The 25,096-nt window shown below is 41.8% G+C and overlaps 1 protein-coding gene across 2 annotated transcripts in view; it reads left to right on the forward strand.

Moving 5' to 3' along the window:
- znf236 (zinc finger protein 236) overlaps positions 1–25,096 on the forward strand; it is a 135,720-nt gene that overhangs the window by 106,957 nt on the left and 3,667 nt on the right. For both annotated transcript variants that reach the window (XM_079504029.1, XM_079504030.1), the window contains one exon: positions 8,179–8,352. In XM_079504029.1, the coding sequence (XP_079360155.1) occupies positions 8,179–8,352 (174 nt within the window). The remainder of the gene's footprint in view (positions 1–8,178; positions 8,353–25,096) is intronic.

Consider the following 25,096-nt stretch of genomic DNA (forward strand, 5'->3'; position numbering starts at 1 on the left):
CAATTCTTGATGAAAACAAAAGCTTCTAATATATTATTTATACCCCAAGATCTATAAATCTCACACTATTAAGGCAACCGGCCGGTTCCACGCGCTGCACAAGGTGCCCTTTTTTCACTTGAGCACCTGCCCCTCTAAATGTCTGTGCACGCCACTGACCAGCTATAACCATTTGTCTGACTCCACCATCCAAGTGCTTGTGATTTATGAACCAAACTCATTTTAAATAGTCAGTATATCTCAATGCCAAGGGAAAATGGAGTGAACAGATATTTGTGTGATTATTTAGGCTGTTCTAGAATCAGCGCAAAGTAAGGCAGCACTGGTAGCAGTCTCTTAGAATTAAACCAAGGGCCCTATCTTGCGTCAGAGTTCCTAAATCTGTGATTTGGGGATTTAGCATGGCGTAACAGGCGTTCCCCCGTAAAAATTGCTATCTTGGACCCCAGCCTTTGTCAAGATAGCAAGATACTAATTTTAGGGAAAGCGCATCAACAAGCCCACGTGCACACCTCCAGCCGCAAATCTAGAAGTCTGTATAGTGTGTAGCGTGGTCGCAAGATACCGTTTACAGATAGTGGAAGCTGATAAGATGCGTAATTCACAGGTTGTAGGTGCTAGCGGGTAAGGCTTAAGATAGGGCTGCAAGTGCCTTGGCAAAAAAGTAATTGCCTTTTTTTTAAATACCGGTTTAACACCGGTATCCGGTAAAACCCAATTGACCCTACACACGAAAATTTTGATAGGATTAATTTCCGCACAAGATACGGCATTTAAAAAAATGAATGGATGGATTGCCATTGAAACTCGTTGAATGCATGCATGTTCCTTGGATAATGAACACTGCTATTATTGGTGTCGTAACTGCTTTTCATGTAGAGCCACCCTTAGGTTAAAAAATAATCCAAGTCTTTTTTTTTTTTTTGGCTTTCTCCTTTATTTTATATTTTTTATGGAGGGACAGACAGTAGGCTGACAGGAAATGGGGAGAGAGATGGGGGGAAGACATGCAGTAAAGGCCGTCGGGGTCGGGAGTCGAACCCGCGGCACACTGCCAGACTGGATTAGCAGCCAAGGTGCCTGGACCACTGAGCCATGGCCCAGGCCCTCCCTTAGGCTTATTCATTGATTTCCCACATGTCATAGGTGTGTAAACAAAGACAAAAGTGAAACACCTTCACTCACTCACTCACTCACTCACTCACTCACTCACTCACTCACTCACTCACTCACTCACTCTCTCTCTCTCTCACACTCACTCTCTCTCTCACACTCACTCTCTCTCTCACACTCACGCACGCACGCACGCACGCACGCACACACACGCACAAACGCTTCATCGATTCTACCATGGCAAAGTTAGCTACAACACAAACTTGAAATGAGAAGAATTAATATATTCAGTTTTGTAGAGCTGCTGCTGTAAATAAATGTGGACCTGGGTGTACTGTACCTAACTGCAGTATATCCTATTGATTTCAGTGACTCAAGGCCACTCTTTTATCTGGCACAACATTGACACAGCATGTGTCAAGGCTACTGTACGTATTCCAATTAGGCTATATAAGAACAAAGGAAACCAAACACATGCACTGGGGTCTCTTGTTCTGTGTCTGTTGATCTTTTTCATTTTCGGCTAAATTTAATTATGTCTTTGGGGGTAGCCATCTGATCATTCCCACCCAAATAAACAAACAAACGGAAGAGTTAGATGGAAGTGTTATAAGAAAAAAACTGTCTACTGCCAAGAGACATGCCCTAATACCTTATTTCTCCGGTGATAGTTTAGGTTTTGTGTTTAGAATTTAGTTCACGAGTTGCTTCTGGCAGATTTTTTATAAGAACACCCCCCCCAACCCCCTTCACCTCCGCATAAACAACAGCATGCACTATTTTCTTAAACATAGGGGATCATTTACCAACTTCTCTGTTCAACTCCCCACTGGCCTGATCTACACTGTTCAACTCCCCACTGGCCTGATCTACACTGCTCTGTTCAACTCCCCACTGGCCTGATCTACACTGCTCTGTTCAACTCCCCACTGGCCTGATCTACACTGCTCTGTTCAACTCCCCACTGGCCTGATCTACACTGTTCAACTCCCCACTGGCCTGATCTACACTGTTCAACTCCCCACTGGCCTGATCTACACTGTTCAACTCCCCACTGGCCTGATCTACACTGTTCAACTCCCCACTGGCCTGATCTACACTGTTCAACTCCCCACTGGCCTGATCTACACTGCTCTGTTCAACTCCCCACTGGCCTGATCTACACTGCTCTGTTCAACTCCCCACTGGCCTGATCTACACTGTTCAACTCCCCACTGTCCTGATCTACACTGTTCAACTCCCCACTGGCCTGATCTACACTGTTCAACTCCCCACTGGCCTGATCTACACTGTTCAACTCCCCACTGGCCTGATCTACACTGTTCAACTCCCCACTGGCCTGATCTACACTGTTCAACTCCCCACTGGCCTGATCTACACTGTTCAACTCCCCACTGGCCTGATCTACACTGTTCAACTCCCCACTGGCCTGATCTACACTGTTCATTATTCTCATTGACTAGACCAGTGGTTCCCAAACCTTTTAGCTTTTTTGGTAATGTTTTGAAATAATAAAAATCAAAATGTAGGAAACAAAAAATGGGTCCAGACCCACTGTTTGGGAAACCGTGGACTATTAGACTAGCCTGGTTTCCAGCCCATAGACCCCACTCGACTGAGCGCACTCAAGAGCTGGAGGCTCTCAGAGTCTGACAATTAGACATTTTACAATTTAGGCATTTAGCAGACGCTCTTAATCCAGAGCGACTTACATTAGGCAAGAACAAAAGTATGGGAATACATCACATATATAAAATGCATTTATCAAGAAACATGCGTAAGCTAAGAACGTAACTAGAACATATCTATATAATGACACTATACATATTAAATATACATATATACTATACTATGCTATACATATGTACTATGATGTGCTATGACTACATACAATGCAATTATTGTGCTGTCTACATGACATGCTATAAGTCTGTTTCAAATGCTATCTAAGTCTAAAAAGTGCTATCTAAGGGGGTAGGATAAGTGCTATGGGCCACAGTACTGCAGTACTGCAGTCCATTGACAAGCTACTTGCAAAGTGTAGTGAGCAAAGCTACCAGTTAGTTCCTCTTCATTACATTAAATCATGTCATTAATCCCTCTGCCAACTTATCCCCCATTTGAGCTGCAATTATAAAAAAACATATATTGTTGTCCGATTTGAAAGATATTCTTATCAGATAAGACCTGCTTATCAGTGCACATAGGACCAGTTATAACCATAATTTGTCTGACTCCACCATCCAAGTGCTTGTTATTTATTAACCTAAAATAGTCTGTATATCTGGGGAAAATATAGTGAACATATGTTTTGTGATTATTTAGGCTGATCTAGAATCAGCGCAAAGTAAGGCAGCAGTCTCTTCCCAGCGAGCGCGGTCATGACCCAGTCATGACGAATTAGTGGCGTCTCTATTGGGGCCAGATCAAGTCAAACCAAGACTAGTCCCATCTGGCCCAGAGTATCACCTGATTTCAACCAACATACATTCTGCCCACTAAGATGGATGTCCCTGGATGAATCAGAGAGAGTCCGATCGAGGCCAGATCAACTTAAGTATGATCTGCCCCAGATTAATCTATATTATTTCAAACTGGTGAAGACGTCCTGGAAATGACGTAAAGATCATCCCCATATGGGCTGTGATCTTAACCTGACTCCGCCAGATGGGGAAGCAGAGAGTACACTGGGTTCCCCCCTCCTGCTCCATCAAGGCAGCACTGTGTATGCCTTGATCCCGCCTCTAGCTGCCGCTGATTGGCCAGGCCGTTTTGGTTTGCCGGGCATCAAGTCTGCCTGAGAGTTCCCAGATGGGAGCAGGAGGGGGGAACCCAGTGTACTCTCTGCTGCCCCATCTGGAGGAGTCAGGTTACTGTGATCTGGCCTAGTCCTGAACATCACCGCGTGACGTCATCATGACGTCATCATGACGTCATTTGGCTTGCTGGATTAGAATGAAACCAAGTGCCTTAATGTCATTGCGCTTTGTTTCCTGCTGAAAATTACCGGTTCTGGCACCATTATAGGGACCTCCAACACTGTTTTAAAAATACCCCCCCCTACTGCCCAGTGTGCACAATAATATTTGGATAGGATTCATTACTGCAAAAGATACAGTATTTTAAAAATGAATAGATGCATTGCCATGAAACCTGTTGAATGCATGCATGCTCCTTGGAGAATGAACACTGCTGTTGTCCCAACCTTTCATCTAGAACCACCCTTAGGTTTTAAAAAAGTTCAATTACACACATAATCTCCCTTAAATGGTGCATTTATATAGCGCCTTTATCCAAGGCGCTTTACAGAGATTGTGCATTACATTCACCCATTCACACACACATTCACACACCGATGGCAACGGAAACCATGCAAGGCACCAACTAGCACATCGGGAGCAATTAGGGGTTCAGTGTCTTGCTCAAGGACACTTCGTCGGTGACTCTGGGGGAGCCCGGGTTTGAACTGGAAGCCTTGCGGTTACCATCCAGGCACTCTACCCCTGAGCCACCGCCGCCCCCTCCCTTTGTCTTATTCATTGATTTCCCACAGGAACATGTTTACAGAGTTGATCATCAGGTATGTATACTGTATGGCGTATGCTACAAAACCTTTACCAGCTCTTAAATATACTTTTGATTGATTGATTGAAATATTTATTAACAGTTTGCAGAATTACAGTACATTTCAAGCACAAACTCAATACAAAGGCTGTTAACTGTGAGTGGACGACCCAATTAAGCATTACACTTGTTTACAATAGGGTCCACCATGTTCAATTCATCAAAACATTTAGAGACGTACAAATAGACACTTCTATATAGACAAAGAACAGAACAGGAATTCATCATAATGGAGGTAAAAAGGGAAAAGAAACATATACAGTGAGGGAAAAAGATTTTACGGGGGCCAGTTTCGAATTGCAGCCATCCGTAGGTGCCCTTTGAGAGTGGTTTTGAAGGAGTCAAGGGATTTGCATGTCTTAATGACTGTTGGTAGGGCGTTCCACATTTTGGTGGCATAGGAGCGAAAATAATTTAGTCCCTTGTTTGTGCCGAATCTGGGTTGTACATGGTTCGTTGCACTCCCTCTGGTGTTGTGGGTGTGGACTTCGTTAACATTAAGGAAGTATCTAGACAGGTACATGGGTATCTTGGTGGAGTATCGAATCTTGTGGACCAGACACATTGCAAGATCCTGTACTCTGTCGTCGACCCTAAGCCATTCCAGTCTGTCAAAGTGGGCAGGGGTGAGGTGGGTTCGGGGGGTGAGGCCAAGTAGGAGCCTGACCAGTTTGTTTTGGGAAGTCTGGAGCCTAGTTTTAAGGGCCTTTTGAGGTGCTGTGGTACCAGGAGGTGCATGCATAGTCAAAGAAGCCTTGTACGAGGGCTCCTGTTAAGGTCTTCAAGGTGTTTTTGTTGACCAGTGAGGAGATCCTGTAAAGGAATCTTGTTCTTTGGTTGACTTTTTTGATTACGTTGGTGGCCATTTTATCACCGGAAAGATTAGCCTCCAGGATGGAACCTAGGTAGGTAATTTCATCTTTACGTGTGATAACATTGTCACCCACTCTAACCAAGAAGCCATTTGCCTTGCTGAGATTACTATTAGATCCAAAGAGAATGGATTCAGTTTTTCCCAGGTGTAAAGATAGTTTGTTATCAGCGAGCCAGGTGCAGATTCTACCGAGTTCAGAGCTGAGGGCATTTTCAACCTGCAGTTTGTCCCTGTCCGAGACCAGCAGTGCCGAGTCATCTGCGAACAGGAACAAGTTGCAGTCACAAGCTGAAGTCATGTCGTTTACATATATTAGGAACAGTAGAGGCCCTAGTATGCTTCCTTGTGGAACGCCACAGCTCACTGGGAGGGGGGGGGGGACAGTGTTCCGTTCCCTTCCACCATCTGTTCTCTCCCCTCCAGGTAGGATTGCATCCAGCTCACTGATGTGCTATCGAAACCAATTGCTTTAAGCTTGTTAACCAGTATGGAGTGGTTCACAGTGTCAAAAGCCTTTTGGAGGTACAGCATGACCATGCCGCAGTATTTGCCAGCATCCACCTCTTGTTTGATGTGGTCGCTCAAATAGAGAAGGCATGTGTCAGTGGAGTGGGATGTTCTGAAGCCAGATTGGAACTCGTACATTAATTTATTAGTGGCAAGATAATTTTCAACCTGTTCATAGACAATTTTTTCCATCACTTTCGAGATGGAGCTTAGAATAGAAATAGGGCGGTAGTTGCCGGGGTCTAATTTACTCCCTTTCTTGTGCAGGGGGGTTACTTTGGCCAGTTTGAAATCTAGGGGGACCTGTCCCTGTTTGATGGAGAGGTTTACTATGTGGGTGATGATTGGAGCTATAGAGATGGCTGAGTCTCTGAGAAATTTGGAGGGAATATTGTCATGGCCAGTGGCCTTGTGGGGTTGGAGGGCACTCAGTTTCTTAAGTACCTCATTAAAATCGTCTTTACAAACACCTAGGTTTCTGTAGAAGGTTTTAATGTGCTCTACACCAAAGAGCCCAGAGTGGGAGGGCAGATTGTTAACCAGCGTTGTTGCTATGTTTGTAAAGAAGATGTTCAAGTAGTTGGCCACATCAAGCTTGTCAGTGATAAGAGTGTCGTTCACTTTAATGTTTATGTTTGAAAACCTGGTTTTCAGTTTCTGACCGCAGCCTAGTTGGTTGTTGAGTAGCTTCCAGAGCTCTCGAGGATTGTTTTTGTTTTCCTCAGATTTATTAATAATAAAGTTATACATAGCCACTGATGTTTCCATTGGAGTTTTCCAACCTATATAACCTTGTATGGCATTTGGGTTGTATTTAACAACCAGAGAAAAGGCTGAACTCCGTTACGGGCACTGATGGATTTCTAAGATGCACCACATTTGTCTTTGTCGATTCTGTGGATTGATGATTAACGGGAATGTAGAGGTCAGCTGGTCTATGAATAATATTGATTTAACCTGGATAGGCACACACACGCGCACACACACACACACACACACACACACACACACACACACACACACACACACACACACACACACACACACACACACACACACACAAACAGATTTAAAAATATTTCTTGTTTAGAAGAAAAAGTGGACTTGGAAGTAATGAATAGCTCTATAGAATGAATAGTTTGTCTTGCTGTCAGGACTCAGGAGAAAGGGCTGTTTAACAAATGGAACCATTTCCATGATTAAGAGTGAAATGGGGCTGTTTACAGGCCACTGCTCTTGTCTTTCGACGGGCAGGTCCACCACTGAGCACCAGCAAACATGAAATGTACAAAGACGTTAGAAAGATCAACCCCTTACAGTTTACAGTGGCGTAGCAGGGTCATCAGTCTTTGTCTTTGTGCGTGCATTTATTTGCTAGCAAGATAACTTGAGAACGGATGAGCAGATTGTCATGAAACTTGGAAGTAAAAGTACTAACAAACAACAAACAAACTATATATATATATATATATATATATATATATATATATATATATCGCTAGCCTCCATAGGCCTCCCATGGTAGAAACAGCCTACATGATAATCCTCGGTGCACGTGCACACGCACACGGTCATTAGTGGTTTTTAGTGCTCAGAATGGGATAAAGGAGCTTAATAAAACATTAATTCAAGGTCGCGCTACATAATAATAGTACGGTCGGCAGTCCACAGACTGGAGCGAGCCTGGCGCGGCTATGGAGGACAATCACTTCCAGGTCGACCGGATGAGGGCTCTTCTTCTTTGCTTATTTTGCGCATTTCACTGGCACTGGCCTCACGATACCGCTTATGGTATCGGGCGGGATTGTGTATTCATAAATTAGTGTGATAATTTAACCATTTTCAACCTGGTGACTATCATTAATTGTGTCGCTTGTAGATCAATGCGTGCGTTGCTTGTAGATCGTAGCTTCACTATTTATTTTTCTTCTTATGGCTATTCGGGGGTCCTCCTTGGCATGGAAAGGTTGGGAACCCCTGGAACAAGAGATGTTGGTCTGGGCAAGGTTTGCACACGCAGGCGCAATATTTGTTGTAAATCTTTGACTCTTGTGTTCCAGGTGAGCGGCCCTTCAAGTGTCTTCAGTGTGACAAGGCCTTCAACCAGAAGAGTGCTCTGCAAGTGCATATCGTCAAACACACGGGCAAGAAGCCCTTCAAGTGTGAGGTGTGCAGCATCAGATTCACACAGAAGAGCAACATGAAGCACCACATGAAGCGATCGCACGGCTACGGTAAGATGCACGCACGTACTGTACGCACGCACACACACACACACACACACACACACTAAATGGAACCAGGAAGGCATCTCTGTTCATTCAAAATAGAAAGTTAAAATAAAGGCAGCTTTCGGACCTGCTTCAGGCATAAATCAACCAGTGAATATGACTTTAGTGAATCCAGTGAATAGACATTTTAGTGAGAAAAAATAACAATTATTAACTAACAGAAGAAAAAAAGACAAAATGCAATACAATGCAGACATCAGGCACATAGCCATCATAAAGCAAGGAGCAAATTTAATCTATTGTTATTTGTTTATAGCAGCGGTTCCCAAATGTTTTTGGTCGTGCACCCCCTATTACCTCCTGACCTAGCTGACGCACCCTCGGTGTCCATTTGAGACCAGTTAGTTACTGTACATTAAAACACATTTATTTATTGTGTAAAATGCTGGAATGTCACTGACTGCACAGAGAGTCTGAGCGACGGTCGAGGTGGAACGCAAGGTTAGAGAGACAGAGCTGCTGCGGCTCTCTCCGTACACAATGTTTTACCAATTTGGCTATTTGTGTTAAAATAGTCCTTACCCGTTCTGAATATATGAACAGCAAATTATGTTCGCCAGATGGGGCAGTAGAGAGTACTCTCCACTGCCCCATCTGGCGGAGTCAGGTTAATATAAGGAAGTGTAGGCTACAGACAGACAGAAGGACTGACTGACAGACAGACATTTTTCGGTGCATTAATAGATAGATAACACCATAAACCGCCATTTCCTTTTTCATGTCACGCGCCCCCTAGAGGATGTTCACGCACCACAGTTTAGGAAAGCCTGGTCATTTATACCTACAGTAGAGATTTCTAGATTATGTAGTGTTGCCTATTCAAAAACATATATATTTATATATTTTTTTAACACAAAACATTTTTAGATGGTAATTAATATCAATTTGAGGGTCCTTGACACAAAATCATTTGAGAACTACTGGATTAGAAGGCTTTATTTTGTAGAATCTGCCTTAGGTCTTAATAGGTTAATCTAGGGGTGGTGTCCAAGAAAGTGTTTTTGTGAAGATAACCGATCTGCAACTTGAGCTTGTAGCTATTGTCACAATTATATCTGTGGAACCTTCAACCGAGTGAACTAATGCCTACAATTCCAAGTGCTTGTCAGGGTGGGAGGGGTCCCCAGTTCAAATAGGATCATTTTGGAGGGGTCGCAACCTATAGTCTCGCGTAGCCAGACAACTATTCCACAATCTCCGAATGCTATATAGAGTGTGGACCCCCATGAGCTGAGTAACGGAAGCTGCCATTTCCGTTCACAAAAATATGTTTTAAAATATCTTTAGATCTTATTTTTGTATTTCCTTTTCTGCTAAGCAACAAGCTATATGCTTAGATGTTTTCTATTTCTATTAGGATAAATGTGCGCGACTGTAAAGACGAAACGGAAGTGGCGAGGAGGCTCCACTTCCGCTTTATAGTTTACTCATGACAGCTCTTCCGTTGGCCCAGACTGTATGATGAAGCGTTTGGAAATCGTGGAGGAAACAGTCTGGTAACGCCAGACTAGTTGCAACCTGAAAAGTTTGGGAACCCTTGCTCTATTGTGCACTACCTCACTCTCTGGTCTCTTTTTCTCTCACTGTTGCATATCTCTCTCTCTCTCTCTCTCTCTCTCTCTCTCTCTCTCTCTCTCTCTCTCTCTCTCTCTCTCACACATTTTAGTCTCAAGAGTTATAAAAAGATATGATATATTAATTGTAATTAAGGGTGTAAAAACAAATCGAATTAGAATCGCGATTCCCGTTATGAACGATTCAAAATCGATTCATAATTTCCAAAAATCGATTTCTTTTTTTTTATTATTTATTTTTTTTGCTGGTTACAGTTACAGGAGTTTTCACTACATGGCGTTTGTGATATGAAATGTAAGCTTACCCTAATCACAGTAAACATCATGTCTTTTTCAAGTTACTGTAGTCAGTACTAGTCACTTCAGTTCAGCACAGCTGTGTTGTATTGTAGTATTGAATCGAGAATCATTTTGAATAGAGAATCATTTTGAATCTGGAAAAAAAAATGCTTTAGAATTTTTTTTAAAAACGTTTTTGGATTGAGAATAGAGTTCAATTTTGAATCGAATCGTGACCCCAAGAATCGGAATCGAATCAGAATCGTGGGACACCCAAAGATTCACAGCCCTAATTGTAATATATTTCCTATAGTTAAACGGTCCTGGCATACCAGTCATAGCAATTAGGCCGTTGTGGGTGGGGTCCCCACCATGTTCGACCGTTCCTATGGTATCTAAACTCCTATAGGCGCGGCGTTGCGTCTATAACAATTTTAGGCCACTCCATTGCATATGTCATGCCGTTTTCAAAAGTATCATTATTAGTTATTAGTGTATTGGTGAACTGTAACACATACCGCCATGTTTGCTGACATTCAAAAGCGTAGCACCACCCTCTAGTGTCTAGCATAAATCATATAGCTCCGTGTGGAAGAGAAGGCAAGGTGCTTGCCAATCGTCATATACATTTTTTTTTTAATTGTGGCATTACGTTTTTTGTTTTGACAGGAAGAAATTAAGATCAGACTTTTCGGGACTTTTTATATAAAATACACATCTCTCTCTCTTACTCTGCCCCAAGGTATAAATACACATCTCTCTCTCTTACTCTGCCCCAAGGTATAAAGCAAGTGGATATTTCTGTGTACTGGAAGATAGACTAGGCATGAGGCAAAGCTCATCTATGATTGATCTGCTCCTTAAGGCACGTCTCCTTTTCAACTTGGTTCTCACTGTGAACTTTATCCTGAGGGTCTACATGCGGTGTGGCTGGAGAGCGTTTCCATTATTAATCATAGACAAGCTTAAAACGAAAAATATATATGTTTGATTAGACTAGAGTCAAGTACCTGTCAATATTCCACACATCCATGATTCATTGAGCTTGACAAGGCAGTGCTACTCTGCTGGATGTCAACAAGCGTGGCTGCGCATTACAATCTATTTGAAAAGCTATAACAGTACACACAAAACGAAATAGTACAAAAAAAGCCTCTGTGAGAAATAGGCAATGCCTCCTTGTTTGATAATATTTTACTTTTCGGGTGTAGCGATCATTTAGCATTGTTTCCATTCAAAGCTAAATACAGACGACGGTAGGGGTGTAACTACGTATATAGTAACTGCATATACGATAGTAACTGCATATACGATTTTAATTTCAAGAATTGAAGTATATCGAACAGCAACATATCGTATCGTTTGAAATAATCGGTATTGAATTGTTTTGCAATGCAAATAATCGATTGCATCAATACTAAGTACTTGTGCATTGTATTTAGCAATTTTAAGAAGAAATACGAAGAAATACGATTCATATCACGATATGAGGTTCACGATATTTTAAATAAAAAATATTTTCCAGACAAAGTATGGTGGTTATAAAGGCACATATGTAAGTGGCAATGTCTTATAAACATAAATACTATGATATACAAAGTTTTGTCACTTTACTTAAAGGTCACAAAGTCATGCTATAGGGTATTATAAAATGATACAACTGCTAATAACCATTAAAGAATGTTGCCACTTTACTTAAAGGTCTCAAAGTCCTGCTATAGCATATTATTGATGTTTATAAGACATTATTCCATTTATACAAATAAAGTTTATTTAATAAACACATTGGTTATACTGCATTATGACAGACATTACAGCACTTCTCTATGTGCCTTTATAACCACCTAAGTTATAATAGTTATAATGTGCTCTCTCTTCCACTGAGCATAATAATGCATTATGACCAGCACTTATAATATGTTATAAACGTGGTTATAAGTTGTTGATTATAAACATTTATAACGAGTGCTATAATGCCTTATAAGCACATTATAAATTTATAATGCATTATAATGACAGCCTTAATATAAAGTGTTACCAATTTGTCTCCCCCCCGAGTTTTTTTTCACATTTTTTATTTAACTACATTGCTAAAGAAGTAGCGTTACTTTTGACAGTGCAGAAACACAATTGCCTTCTTTGATGTATTAATGAGCATCAACGACCATCACCTGGGCACAGTCACAGACACACAGCTCCCCTCTACAGAACTCTACTACTGACAGTGAGTCTGTCTCATTTCTGTAAAATTACTTAATTTCTGTGCAACAACTGTAAACATGCTTTCTTGTTTAGAACCTAGCTCGAGAAAACATGTAAAAAAATAAAAAGGAACAGCAATGTCCGTGTTAACCTATGTGACTCTGTGTTAACAGATTAATCGCCCAGGACGAAGTTCTTTGTCCTTTCTATTAGTAACGCCCGACGCTCAGGACGAAGTATTGTCCTAAAGACGAAGTTTATTGATACGAGAACAGATCGCCTGGCTGTATAGCCCAGGCGCGCCTGCTGGGCTCTCCTCTGTGACGCGCAAGACTGAGACGTCATCAAAAAACTCCCTCCTCTGTTTAGCTGATGAAAACGAAAATCTTAAAACGTTCATAAATCGCGATCTAAATCATCCCGTCTTTTTCTGAAAAAAGATCCTGTGTTAGACGGCGCTCCGCGGTCCAGTCGCTAGTCTCGATAGATGTATTCTTGTCTCCCGTTGTTGTCGATCGATTCTAAAGTGCTGTGGCTATTGTTAGCTGCTACACAACATCATCAACTTCCGGCCGGTCCGTCCGGAAAAGGCGTCCGTGTTTATAAATCGACTGGGCGCATGAATGTAATGGATTAAATAGTTCCGGGCAATTAAAGTGTTAACCTATGTGACTCTGTGTTAACCTATGTGTGTGACTATGAGTACCAGTAGGGGCAAAAGTGGCGCTGATTGATTGATTGAAAAATGTATTAACAGTTTGCAGAATTACAGTACATTTCAAGCACAAACTCAATACAAAGGCTGTTAACTGTGAGTGGACGACCCAATTAAGCATTACACTTGTTTCCAATAGGGTCCACCATGTTCAAATCATCAAAAACATTTAGAGACGTACAAATAGACACTTCTATATAGACAAAGGACAGAAAAGGAATTCATCATAAAGGAGGTAAAAAGGGAAAAGAAACATATACAGTGAGGGAAAAAAAGGGGTGGGCGGTGGGGGGGATTCACGTTCAGCTCCGTTAATTTGTTTGTTTTCCTTGGAGGAGCTGCGTTGGGTCCCCAAGTTGTTGTGCTGTTGTGCCAGAAACAGAGAGAGAGATAGTGCTGCACTGTTGCCTGCTAATGAGAGACAGAGAGAGACAGAGAGAGAGAGAGGGGCGGGGGGGATTGCACCACTCAGTTCATACAGGTGTGATTTTTTTTATTAAAGATCACATTTCATATCAATCGATTTTTTTATTTTATTAAATCGATTCATATCGTCGGGATTAATATCGATTTATATCGATATACAATATATCGTTACATGCCTAATCGTGATACGTACTGTATCGTATTGCTGTTAAAATGTATCGTTTCACCCCTAGTCACCGGTCTTCTCGCCTGAGTGAACTTCTCTCTACTTTTGAAGTCCCTCAAAGGCAGTCCTGAAGATTAATCCAGGGCTGCAGCCTGTATGAACTTTTGACTCAAATGTCCACAAATACATAATTCTGTGAAATAAACAGCTTATTTGTTTTTTGTTAGTTAATTTGATTTTTATTAAGGATCCCCATTAGCTGGTGCCATAGCAACCAGCTAGTCTTCCTGGGGTCCACATAAGAATAAACAATACAGTAGACATACAATTACAAAGTAAGTAGAAAAGTCAGTATTCAACTTACATTAGTTCTGATAAAATAAAAATAAAAATTGCTAAGATTACAAGTGAGAGCATGAAAATAATAAGTGTTTTTTTTATTTTCACTGTATCAAATGGAATTTTAGATGCTTTTTAAACGTTAATTTACTGTAAATGCAACAGAGGTTTCGAGGCTGGTTATTCCAAAGTGTCAATGATCTATAAATAAATGATCTCTTTAGAAAATTATATTTTGGGCGAGGTAACACAAGCTGGTGTGTCATGATCATGCACAGTATTACTAAAAACAATGTGAATTTATGAAAACAGGAGTTTTACTACTCATGACTGTTTTGAACAACACAAGAGTATTAATGTTGAATAGCTCTGTATTCCCATATTAATAATTGGATTGTGTTTGTTCGGTAACAGGTGTCCCTATCTCTCCAACTCTTTAGTAAACAGAAAATGCATTTTTCAGGTCGGAATGCTTATGTTGTCCAATATGGAGAGTCTATACAGTCTATGGAATGCTTATGTTGTACAATATGGAGAGTCTATACAGTCTATGGGAAAAACAAGAGAAATTGGAAGTGGTGAAACAAATACATGTGCAGAGTAGACACAATTGGAACTGGAACACAAGATGATAAATGATCGTTCTTTTGTTCTCTCTGGAAATGATTCATTGTTTTTATCAGACTTATCACAGATTAATAATTAATCTTGATTAATCACCATTCTCTGTACATTTTAGTGGGAGCTATAAGATAAATGACTCTCTCTCTCTCTCTGTCTCTCTCTCTCTCCATTGTACGTGCTACAGTAAATTGCACAGCTTTCCTGTGCCTGCTGCCTTGTGTTTCCCCCACCAGACAGGTTCTCTTTCCAGCTGGTTTGGATCCATCCATGAGATAATTAGTGATGACTACTGTAGTGCAGAGTGGATAGAATTATGGGTTGTATGGGGTGGGCCATTCTGCACATGCATTAAGAGTTAAGACATTACATTTAATTGATCCATAAATTAACTAACATAGTTAAATCAGTTAATTAAACAGCCCTTAAAAAACACGTCACCTACAAGTCAAATCAATCATAGCCGTTGAGTTAAATTCATTGTTTCCGTGGACTTTGGACCTTGCTGGCATTTCGCCTTTGTGCCCTTCAAAGGTTGACAACACCAAAGGCCAAGTAGCCTTGCCCCTAACCTGATCACATTCCAGGCCTGCTTCCTATATTGACCACTCATTATGCTGTGCTCAGACGGGCAGATGGAGATGCAAAGATACACAGAATATGTGACGGTAAAGCACTAAGCACACCCTCGACTCCTCAAATGTAATATTGCGATTATACAACAGTTACCCTTAAAAGATCCATCTCAACTCAATTTCATTGTAACTAAGATATTCGATAGAAATTCATACTTTTATTTATAAAAAAAAAGAAAAAAAGAAAGGTGATTGGTTTGTGCTTTGCTGCGTCAATGCAGCTACAGTTGTAGGTTTGTATATTTGCATCTGGAAGTTGAATCCAGCTCAACTTCAATTTGTAGCTTTGTACAGTATCTTTGTATCTTTTGCAGTAGCTACAAACATCGGATTTGCTTTGTTGCTTCACGTCACTGGCTTCCATTGAAAATGAATCTTTGTATCTTTGCATCTGCCTGTCTAAACGCATTAGACTTATCAGTGTGGATCCAGAATGTGGATTTTAGATATCCAGAATGCAGTTATGGATATCTGAAACTAAAAGCCCAATACACATGAATGGAAAAAGTGACGATATGGATATCTCAAATGGCAATTTTGGATAGGAAGAATGTCATTGTGGGTATCTCAAATTACAGTTTTTGATAGGAGGAATGTCATTGTGGGTATCTGAAACGTTGGTTTTGACTAGGAAGAACTGAATTACAGATATCTGTAATACATATCCAGTCTAGCTATTAAATGTGAAAACGGCTTGCCATACACAGTCATCTTTTCCCCCTTTATTCACATACAACACACACACACACACACACACACACACACACACACACACACACACACACACACACACACACACACACCATGCTTCCCTGTTCCATCAAAACTATCCCCTTGCATTTTTCATTTAATCCGACATCCCCTCCAGGTTGGCAGGTCTGTGTTGATGTGGAGTTGTAGTTGTGGAGAGATGCCGACAGCTCTATTCCACGTGTCTGTTGGAGATACGTTCCAAAGCTTCCCCTCCTGGGTCTGTCTGAGCACATCTCTGTACCTTCACTATAGATTCCACTGAGTTTAGGAGCATATCTCTGTACCTTCACTATAGATTCCACTGAGTTTAGGAGCATATCTCTGTACCTTCACTATAGATTCCACTGAGTTGAGGAGCATATCTCTGTACCTTCACTATAGATTCCACTGAGTTTAGGAGCATATCTCTGTACCTTCACTATAGATTCCACTGAGTTTAGGAGCATATCTCTGTACCTTCACTATAGATTCCACTGAGTTTAGGAGCATATCTCTGTACCTTCACTATAGATTCCACTGAGTTTAGGAGCATATCTCTGTACCTTCACTATAGATTCCACTGAGTTTAGGAGCATATCTCTGTACCTTCACTATAGATTCCACTGAGTTTAGGAGCATATCTCTGTACCTTCACTATAGATTCCACTGAGTTTAGGTGCAGTGCTTTCTCTCCAGTCTAAACAACGCTAATTGTACCTAAGCTCACACTAACCTAACATTTTTCGTACCCTTGGGATTAAGTCTAATTGGCCATTTGACTAATTGTCAGCCGCCTCCACAGTATCATCCTCACATTTTCCAACTCTACGGTGTATTTGCCTTGCCCTGAAAGGATTAATTTGTTATAGTTTGTTCTTCATTGATTTCCAGGACACAGTTTCTTTAACTCAGTGACTGCCAGCCCTCCCCCGCCTCCTGTTCTTCCGTTGCTAGGCTTTTTTTCTCTCCAATTTGCTTAACTTTTAAGTAGTCACAGAATATTCATCTTCACTACGATCGCTCCCCGGACCGTTTATAATGAGAGTCCCATTTGTAAATCCGTCCATGTGTTCAAAAGTTATAGAGCCCATTGAACATTCAATGCCGGTCGCGGCAAAAGTGGAACGATCCAGGAACAGAAATTTGAGGTTAAGAAACGAGGGAAGTGGATGTGAGGCGATTTGTGCGGCCACGTGGTTTCCTTGTGCCTCGAATGCTTCACTGGGAGTTGAACTGTGGATCATAGTTTACTTACTTACTTACTTAGGCCTTTAAATTCCCTGAGGAACATAGGCCATTGATGATTTTCCTCCATCCCCTTCGGTCTTGTGCCCTCCGCTCCAGTTGTTGCCATGACAGCCCTAGTTGCGCCTTCATCTCCTGCTCTGTGGTTCTTCTCCAGGTGGCTCTAGGCCTTCCTCTCTTCCTCTTGCCTTGCGGGTTCCATGTTAATGCATGTTTTGTGATTGATCTGTTGTGTCTACGCAGTGTGTGTCCTATCCATGTCCATTTCCTCCTCCTGATTTGTGTTTCAATTGTGTCTTGTGAAGTGAGGTCCCACAGGTTGGCATTGGAAATGGTGTTGGGCCAGTAGACTCCTAGGAGGCGTCGGAGGCAGCGGTTGAAGAATGTCTGTATTTTGTTGAGTATGTTGGTAGTTATCTTCCAGGTTTCAGAACTGTATAGTAGGGTGGATTTGACGTTTGAGTTGAAGATTTGCAGTTTGGTCTTGTGTGATATGTTTTTTGCTTTCCAGATTTTATTTAAGATGTTGAATGTGATCCTTGCTTTTCCGATTCTGGCACGGACATCCTCCTCCGTTCCTCCGTCCACAGCAATTATGCTTCCTAGATACGTAAAGCTGTCTACCTCTTCTAGTTGATTTTGGTCCATCGTTATTGGGGAGTTGTTGTTATTGTTGATTCTCATTACTTTTGTTTTTGATGCGTTGATTTTGAGCCCAAGCGAAGCAGCTGCTTTCTCAAGCTTGAATGACTTTTCCTGCATATGTTGGTGCGTGTGTGATAGGAGTGCTAGATCATCAGCAAAATCCAGGTCTTCCAGCTGTTCGGTCAGGCTCCACTGTATACCGGTTCTGCTATTGCTAGTTGTTTGCGTCATGATCCAGTCAATACAGAGGATGAACAGAAAGGGCGAGAGCATGCATCCCTGCCGAACCCCAGTCAGGACCTCAAAGGCCTCTGATAGGCACCCTTCATGGAGGACACGACATTGCATCCCCCGGTAGGTGTTCTTGATGATGTTAATCAGTTTTGGGGGAATGCCATAGTGTGCCATCAGTCTCCACAGCATCTCCCGATCCACGCTGTCAAAAGCTTTTTCAAAATCTATGAAATTTACATAGACAGGAGAGTTCCATTCTATAGACTGTTCAATGATTACCCTGAGTGTGGCTATTTGGTCTGCACAGGATCTGTTATTCCTGAAGCCAGCCTGGTTTTCCCTCAGTTTACCATCAACTGTCTTTTGAAGTCTCTCCAGTAGGATACGGTTGAGCACCTTCCCTGGAGTTGAAAGCAGCATTATGCCTCTGTAGTTTTTACACTCCCTGAGGTCTCCTTTTTTGGGAATCTTAACAATGATGCCATCTCTCCAATCTGATGGGACATTTTCTTCCTCCCAGATGGTTTGCATGAGATGGTAAAGCATGTTGGTGGAAGTTTCAATGTCTGTCTTGAGGGCTTCAGCGGGAATCTCGTCTGGCCCCTCTGCCTTACCTCCTTTCAGGGCCTTGATGGCCTTCTTAATTTCTGTCTTGGTGGGGGGGTTGCAGTTTATCTCCAACAGGTTTGTGGCTGGTGGGATATCTGCTGTCTGTTGGGGGGGTGGTCTGTTGAGCAGTGTTCTAAAGTGTTCTGTCCACCTCTTCAGTTGGTCTTCTTTAGTTGTGAGTAGTGTACCCTGTGTGTTTTTAATGTGTGTTTGTGACTGTTGAAACTTGCCTATGAGTTTTTTTGTGGTCATGTAAAGTTCTTTGAGGTTGTTTTTACCTGCTGCCTCCTCTGCCTGTTGTGCCAGATCCTCAATATACTTCTTTTTGTCCCTTCTGACACTTTTCTTCACTTCTTTGTTTACTGCTTCATATTCTTTCTGTGCTTGGGCCTTTGTTGCTCTGGTTTTACTCCTGTTTAATACCTCCTTCCTTTCCCTTCTCTCCCCCACTTTTTTGTATGTGTCCATAGAAAGCCACGGTTTGTTCTTTGCCTTCCTTTTCCCTACCACTTCCTCACATGTCTCTTTCCATATGGTTTTCAAACTAGTCCATTTATCCTCCACTGATGTAGGGGTTTCCTGGTTTTGCAGATCTTGTAGTGCTTGGAACCGGTTGTGTAGTGTGACTTTGTAGAGTTCTGTTGTGCCTATATCCTGAAATTGCTGTATGTTGAATTTGGCTCTTCCTTCACTATGTGTTGTGCGTTTTAATTTCAACTGGATTTTTGCTGTAACTAGGTGATGGTCAGATCCAGCGTCAGCTCCCCTTTTAACTCTGACATCCAACAAAGAGCGCCTAAACTTGTGGCTAATGCAGATGTGGTCAATCTGGTTTTCTGTTACATGGTCAGCAGACACCCAGGTTGCTTTATGAACATCCTTGTGTTGGAAAATTGACCCCCCAATGACTAAGCTGTTGTCTGCACAGGCTGCTGCAAATCGTTCTCCGTTTTCATTCATGGTTCCTAGTCCTTGTCTTCCCATGTTTTGTTCATAGCCAATGTTGTTTCCTCCTATCTTTGCATTCATGTCTCCCATCAGAATCATGATGTCTTTTCCTTTTTTGGTCTCAAGTATGTGATATAGTTGGTTGTAAAAGTGTTCCTTGATTTCATCATCTGCATCGTTTGTGGGAGCGTAGCATTGTACTACCTGGAGGTTTATTTTCTTATGTGTAGTTTGGAATTTGGCTGTTATAATCCGTGAGTTGACGGGTTCCCAGCTGATGAGGGCCCTCTGAGCTTCTGTGGAAAGCATGAATGCAACACCCTCTGTATGTGTTGCCGAGTCTTCTGGGTGTCCAGAGTACAGTATGGATTCTCCGCTTGCCAACCTGACCTGCCCTGACTGGAGCCATCTGGTTTCGCACAGCCCAAGGAGAGAAAGTCTGTACCTCCTCATCTCCTCCGCTATTATTGCCGTCTTTCCGGCTGCATACATAGTTCTCACGTTCCATGTAGCAATGTTGGTGGGTCGTCTAGGGGTCAGAAGCTTCGAACGCACTGTCTCCTTGCGGTTTTCCATGTACGTCGTCATTTTATCTTCAGTGTAGGGCACTGAAGATGCTTCCTTTCCAAGACGTTGGGGTTTGAAGTTTATCATCAATGTTTCTGTAGCGAGGTTTTTTTTTACAGGTTCGGGTTGCTAGCCCAAAGCCCAACCTTCCACCATTTCTGGCTTCCGGTGTTTGGAGTCGGTTTGTTAGTCCCCTTCCCCTAACCTATTGTCCTCCAGGCAATGGATTACAGTCTCATACCACGTGAGACCAGACAGGTTTTGGGTCGTGTACAGGATCATAGTTTAGCAAAGTATAAAAAAAACTAAAAAAGCAAAAACTCGTCCTTGGCAGATACACATTTTATTTTAGGGTAGACAATTGGAATCCTGCCAACTCTAGAACGGATTGTTCCAGTCCCTGATTCCGATTTGATAACTGTGCTAAAATATTATATAAACACGCCTATAGAGCACCGAAGTCTGACGTCACTTTCAGTAGAGGGCACCAACACACAGGTTCATGTATTTTTTTATTTGCATTGAAATCTCCATAGGGCGATTTTAGGTCGCTTCATATAAGAACTGTGTTTGAAAAATAAACCGACCACCCCGGCCTTTCTGTCAGGGGAGTGGCTGTGCGTCGTTAATGATGTCCATTCATATTTGATACAGCCAGTTTCTGGAGAAAATGGAATTAATGTGGCCGCAAAAGCCTTGAAACTACATATGAAGGCAATGTCGCTGCTAATATATGTCACGCCCAGCTGTCAACACATTGCGTTCCTGAGATTCCTCGTTGACGTAAGCTCAGCTGGTGGTGACTCGACTCGTACTAACCACGAAACATTACAACAATAAAATTAAAATAAACGTAATTGACATTCAGTTTCTGTTGTGCGACGGACAGATGCAGCCACCCGCATACCCGGAAATGTAGTCTCTGGGTTGTTTGACTCGTTTCTAGTTGTTACTCTTTGGGTATATTTTTACATTTCCACCTTCAGTCGATGCTTCATATCCATATGAGTGAAAAGGCCGGGGTGATCGTTTTATTTTTCAAACACAGTTCTTATATGAGGCGATCTAAAATCCCCCTATGGAGATTACAATGCAAATAAAAAGTACATGAACCTGTGGACTGACGCCCTCTACTGACAGTAGAGGGCAGTGACGTCAGGACTTCGGTGCTCTATTGGACCAGATGTACTGTACTGTACCACTGTCTCACCGTGCCAATGTCAGTAATTTACTGGCACAGTGTATTCCATGGATATATTAACGTTATGATTTTGTTTTTCATCCTGCGTATGTGTAATGTTTTACAAATCACCTTAAAACACACTGCATTTGCATAGCAAATTATTGGTTTCTGATGGTTTTGAAAAACTGGTTTAATTGAGATTACAGCTATGATTTTTATGCTAGCTCATAAAAGATCACCAGCACTCATTGGAATTTTGTTTAGGGTCTCTTATTCATTGATAACACAGCAGCAGTTCAAATCAAGACACAGGTCTTTTAGCCCACAGCCTTCCTCAGCGTGATTCAATGAAACCATTAATCACGCTGAGGAAGGCCATGGGCAGAAACGTCCATGTCTTGAACTGCTGCTGTACGTGTTATCAATAAATAAGAGATCCTAAAAGGAATTCAATTGAGTTCGTTTTCACGCATGCAGGCAGGCAGGCAGGCAGGCACGCACGCACGCACGCACGCACGCACGCACGCACGCACGCACGCACGGAGGAAGGGTATGCCTAAATTCATATTTAGAACAGATGATTTGAATCTAGTGAACCTTCTGAGAGCTTCACGGGCAAAGATAATAAACTTAAAAATCTCAAAATGGGTCAGAAAGACCTCACAGACAGATAGACAGAAGGGACTTCTGCACATACAAAAAAAACGTGGGAGGTGCAAGTCTAGTTAGCAGGCATAGACTTCAAAAAGAGAAATAAACCTTCCAAGGAAGGGACTGCACTCCAGGGAATAGAGACGGACAACTTGCTGCATCACCAACTTATTTATTAGCACGCCGTGTTTCGCCGTCCTGATGAAGCTCACAGCGAAACGCGTCGTGACAATAAATAAGTGCTAATCGACTTTCTGTTCCAAACATTTGCAATCCAAGTGTTCATATTAATCTTTCAGCCAGGCTATGGCTGGTGATCACAGTTAAAGCTGGGTAGGGGAGTCTGTTGCAGAAGTTAATCCCCCAGTATTAAATAATTGCCTTCAGAGCTGTCAAATGACTGGTTCATAATATCAGAATCAGTCTATTCCCCCTGAACATTTTGCTGTGCTCAGCTCAACAACATAAATAATGGAACTGTGGCTATGGTCTAATGAATAACCATCTGTTTTTACTTCAGAGGACAGCAACAGGATGATAAGTTAATTTGTGATGTTTATGGATCTCAATTAGATCTGCTGGGGCTGCTATTAAATTCATATTTAACTCTAGCAGAATGCAGACATTTTGAATATCCTTCATTACTGAAATGTAAGAAGTCTTACCATCTGGACTTGGCTTTGCATCTCTAGTCACCGTCACCATTAAGACTTCACAGCTGGCTGGACAGGTGTTAATAAGTGCCCTCGGGAGCTAGTTTGTTCATAGTTGGACTTCTTTGTGGTGTTCTTAGATGGGATGGTAATGTCTCAGTGTTTTTAAAGTAATGTTGTTATATCGATCAGCAAAACTAGCCCAAATTACTCAAGTCAAATTGTGGACACGCTAAGGCAGGCACACTGTTCGTACTCACTTGTATAACCCATAATTGGAGTTACCATCTCAAAGGGCTTTGCAGGCCCACAGTTAACAAAGGTAACACAGTCCACAGACTTTAATTGGGCAACGGTAAACCCCTTGGTGAGAAAGGAAAAGAAAGAAACAAAATTGGAACACCTTTCTCAATCTTTTTTCCACACCTTCCGACTGATCTCCAGAGTTATATCCCGACTTCATTCGACTGCCAGTTAGTACTCTGAAGTAGTCTGTTTGGTGGCGAGCCACCTTAACGGTAACCAGTTCAATGTTCTTCATTTGTACAAGCAGTCCAGTAAAAAGCAAGACATCACAACAATACAAATTTCAGACATAAACAAATAACTATAAATAACCTAAGAAGAAAGTCATGACCAGTGAGTTCATACACACTTATACTCGCTCATCCACTGCACTCAGAGCGTCATGCCTGTCTGACTGAGATGCATCATCATGTGCTGTCTTTGTCTTTGTTCAGTAGTGCAGGGTGGCTGCAGGTACAAAATAGTTTCTGTATCGTTTATTTTTCCACCTCAGGGCCAATAAAACGGCCGCCGGAGCGAACGGGCTGAAATTACACTGTGTAATCATGGATAGGAGCAATCTTGAGTGATAGACCTCTCCTAAAATTGCATCTGTGACGAATATTGAACTGACAGCTTGAGTTGAGACTTGCTTACTAGTCTGGCTCACTTGATGATTTGTTTGATATTTGTTGCTCCCCAGAGACAGTATACCAAACCATGAGCTCGAGGGATAATGACAACATTGATTCAATAAAAGAGGATTATCATGGTTTTGTCAATGTGAAACGGGACCACTTTCTAAGACAGAGCAAATACAATTCTGTTTGAAAATCAGCTTAGAGGCTCTGACTACCCCAACAGAATTATAGCCTTAAAGGCTCTGACTACCCCAACAGCATTATAGCCTTAACAACTGTGTTGTTCTGCACATTTCAACATTGTTCAAATAATAATAATAAATAAATAATAACTAGAAAAAGAAAAGAAAAAAAAGACCTTGGTGATTTGTCTCCTTCCTACTTGAAGGCCCCCTGAGCATCACATGAATGTGTCAATTAGAAGTCGTCATCCACCAAAATGTACTTTTGTGTATCCCAGAATAACTGGGTGTCACAGGTTTTGTAGCAATTGAAAGCATTTGTAGAGGCCTTAAATGTAGTAATTGAAATTCTATCTATATGTCCCCTCATTTATAAGATGAAATCAAATCAAATCAAAACATTAAAAAATGAAAATGGAGGCCCACTGTTCCGGTGTCTGGGGGTACACAGACACTGTCACCCATCACTTTTGAGTGTAATATATAGATCATGTACTGTATTTGTATACATGTAGACTGTTATGTGCTTTTATTTGTGAAAATGTTTGGAGTTATGTGGTTTCTTCCCGACAGCAGAGATATTATTTTACAGACTCACCTCAAGGTCGTGTTCTCTCTCCTCTACTTTACTTTCTATGCACAAACATGTGCCAAAGTACACTTGAGAACAGACCCTGCCAGTAAAACATGTTCACAGTTCACACCTTTGTTTGTCTCCTCAAGCCTAGAATACGGCAACACACTACTCTAGGTAAACACTGTAGTTTGGGTCTTTCAGCAATCAAACGTGTTTACACGTTTACAAAGGGTCGCTTCTCACCCTTAGGCGTCTTACTGGTAGTATAAAGTAGCATTTTGTTAAACAAGGGCTTTTATGCCCCCCCACCCCAGTCTACAAGGCAATTGCCATAAAATAATGGTGCTGTCTACTGCGGATAAGTTTCAGAATTGTCCGAATTTTATTGAGAGGACGGCCCCTTGAGATGCAGCATCTCGTTTTAGAGGGGGTCCTATACATAGAACTATAACATTACAGCAGTGCAAGTACACAGTACTATAGACACAACATAACAAATAAAAACACAATACAGTACAAATACACAGGACATACACAGGTACAGTTAGCTTGCTCCCCTTCTCCCACCCCACCCCTGA

The sequence above is a fragment of the Electrona antarctica genome (assembly GCF_951216825.1).
Source record: "Electrona antarctica genome assembly, chromosome: 6".
NCBI lineage: Eukaryota > Metazoa > Chordata > Actinopteri > Myctophiformes > Myctophidae > Electrona > Electrona antarctica.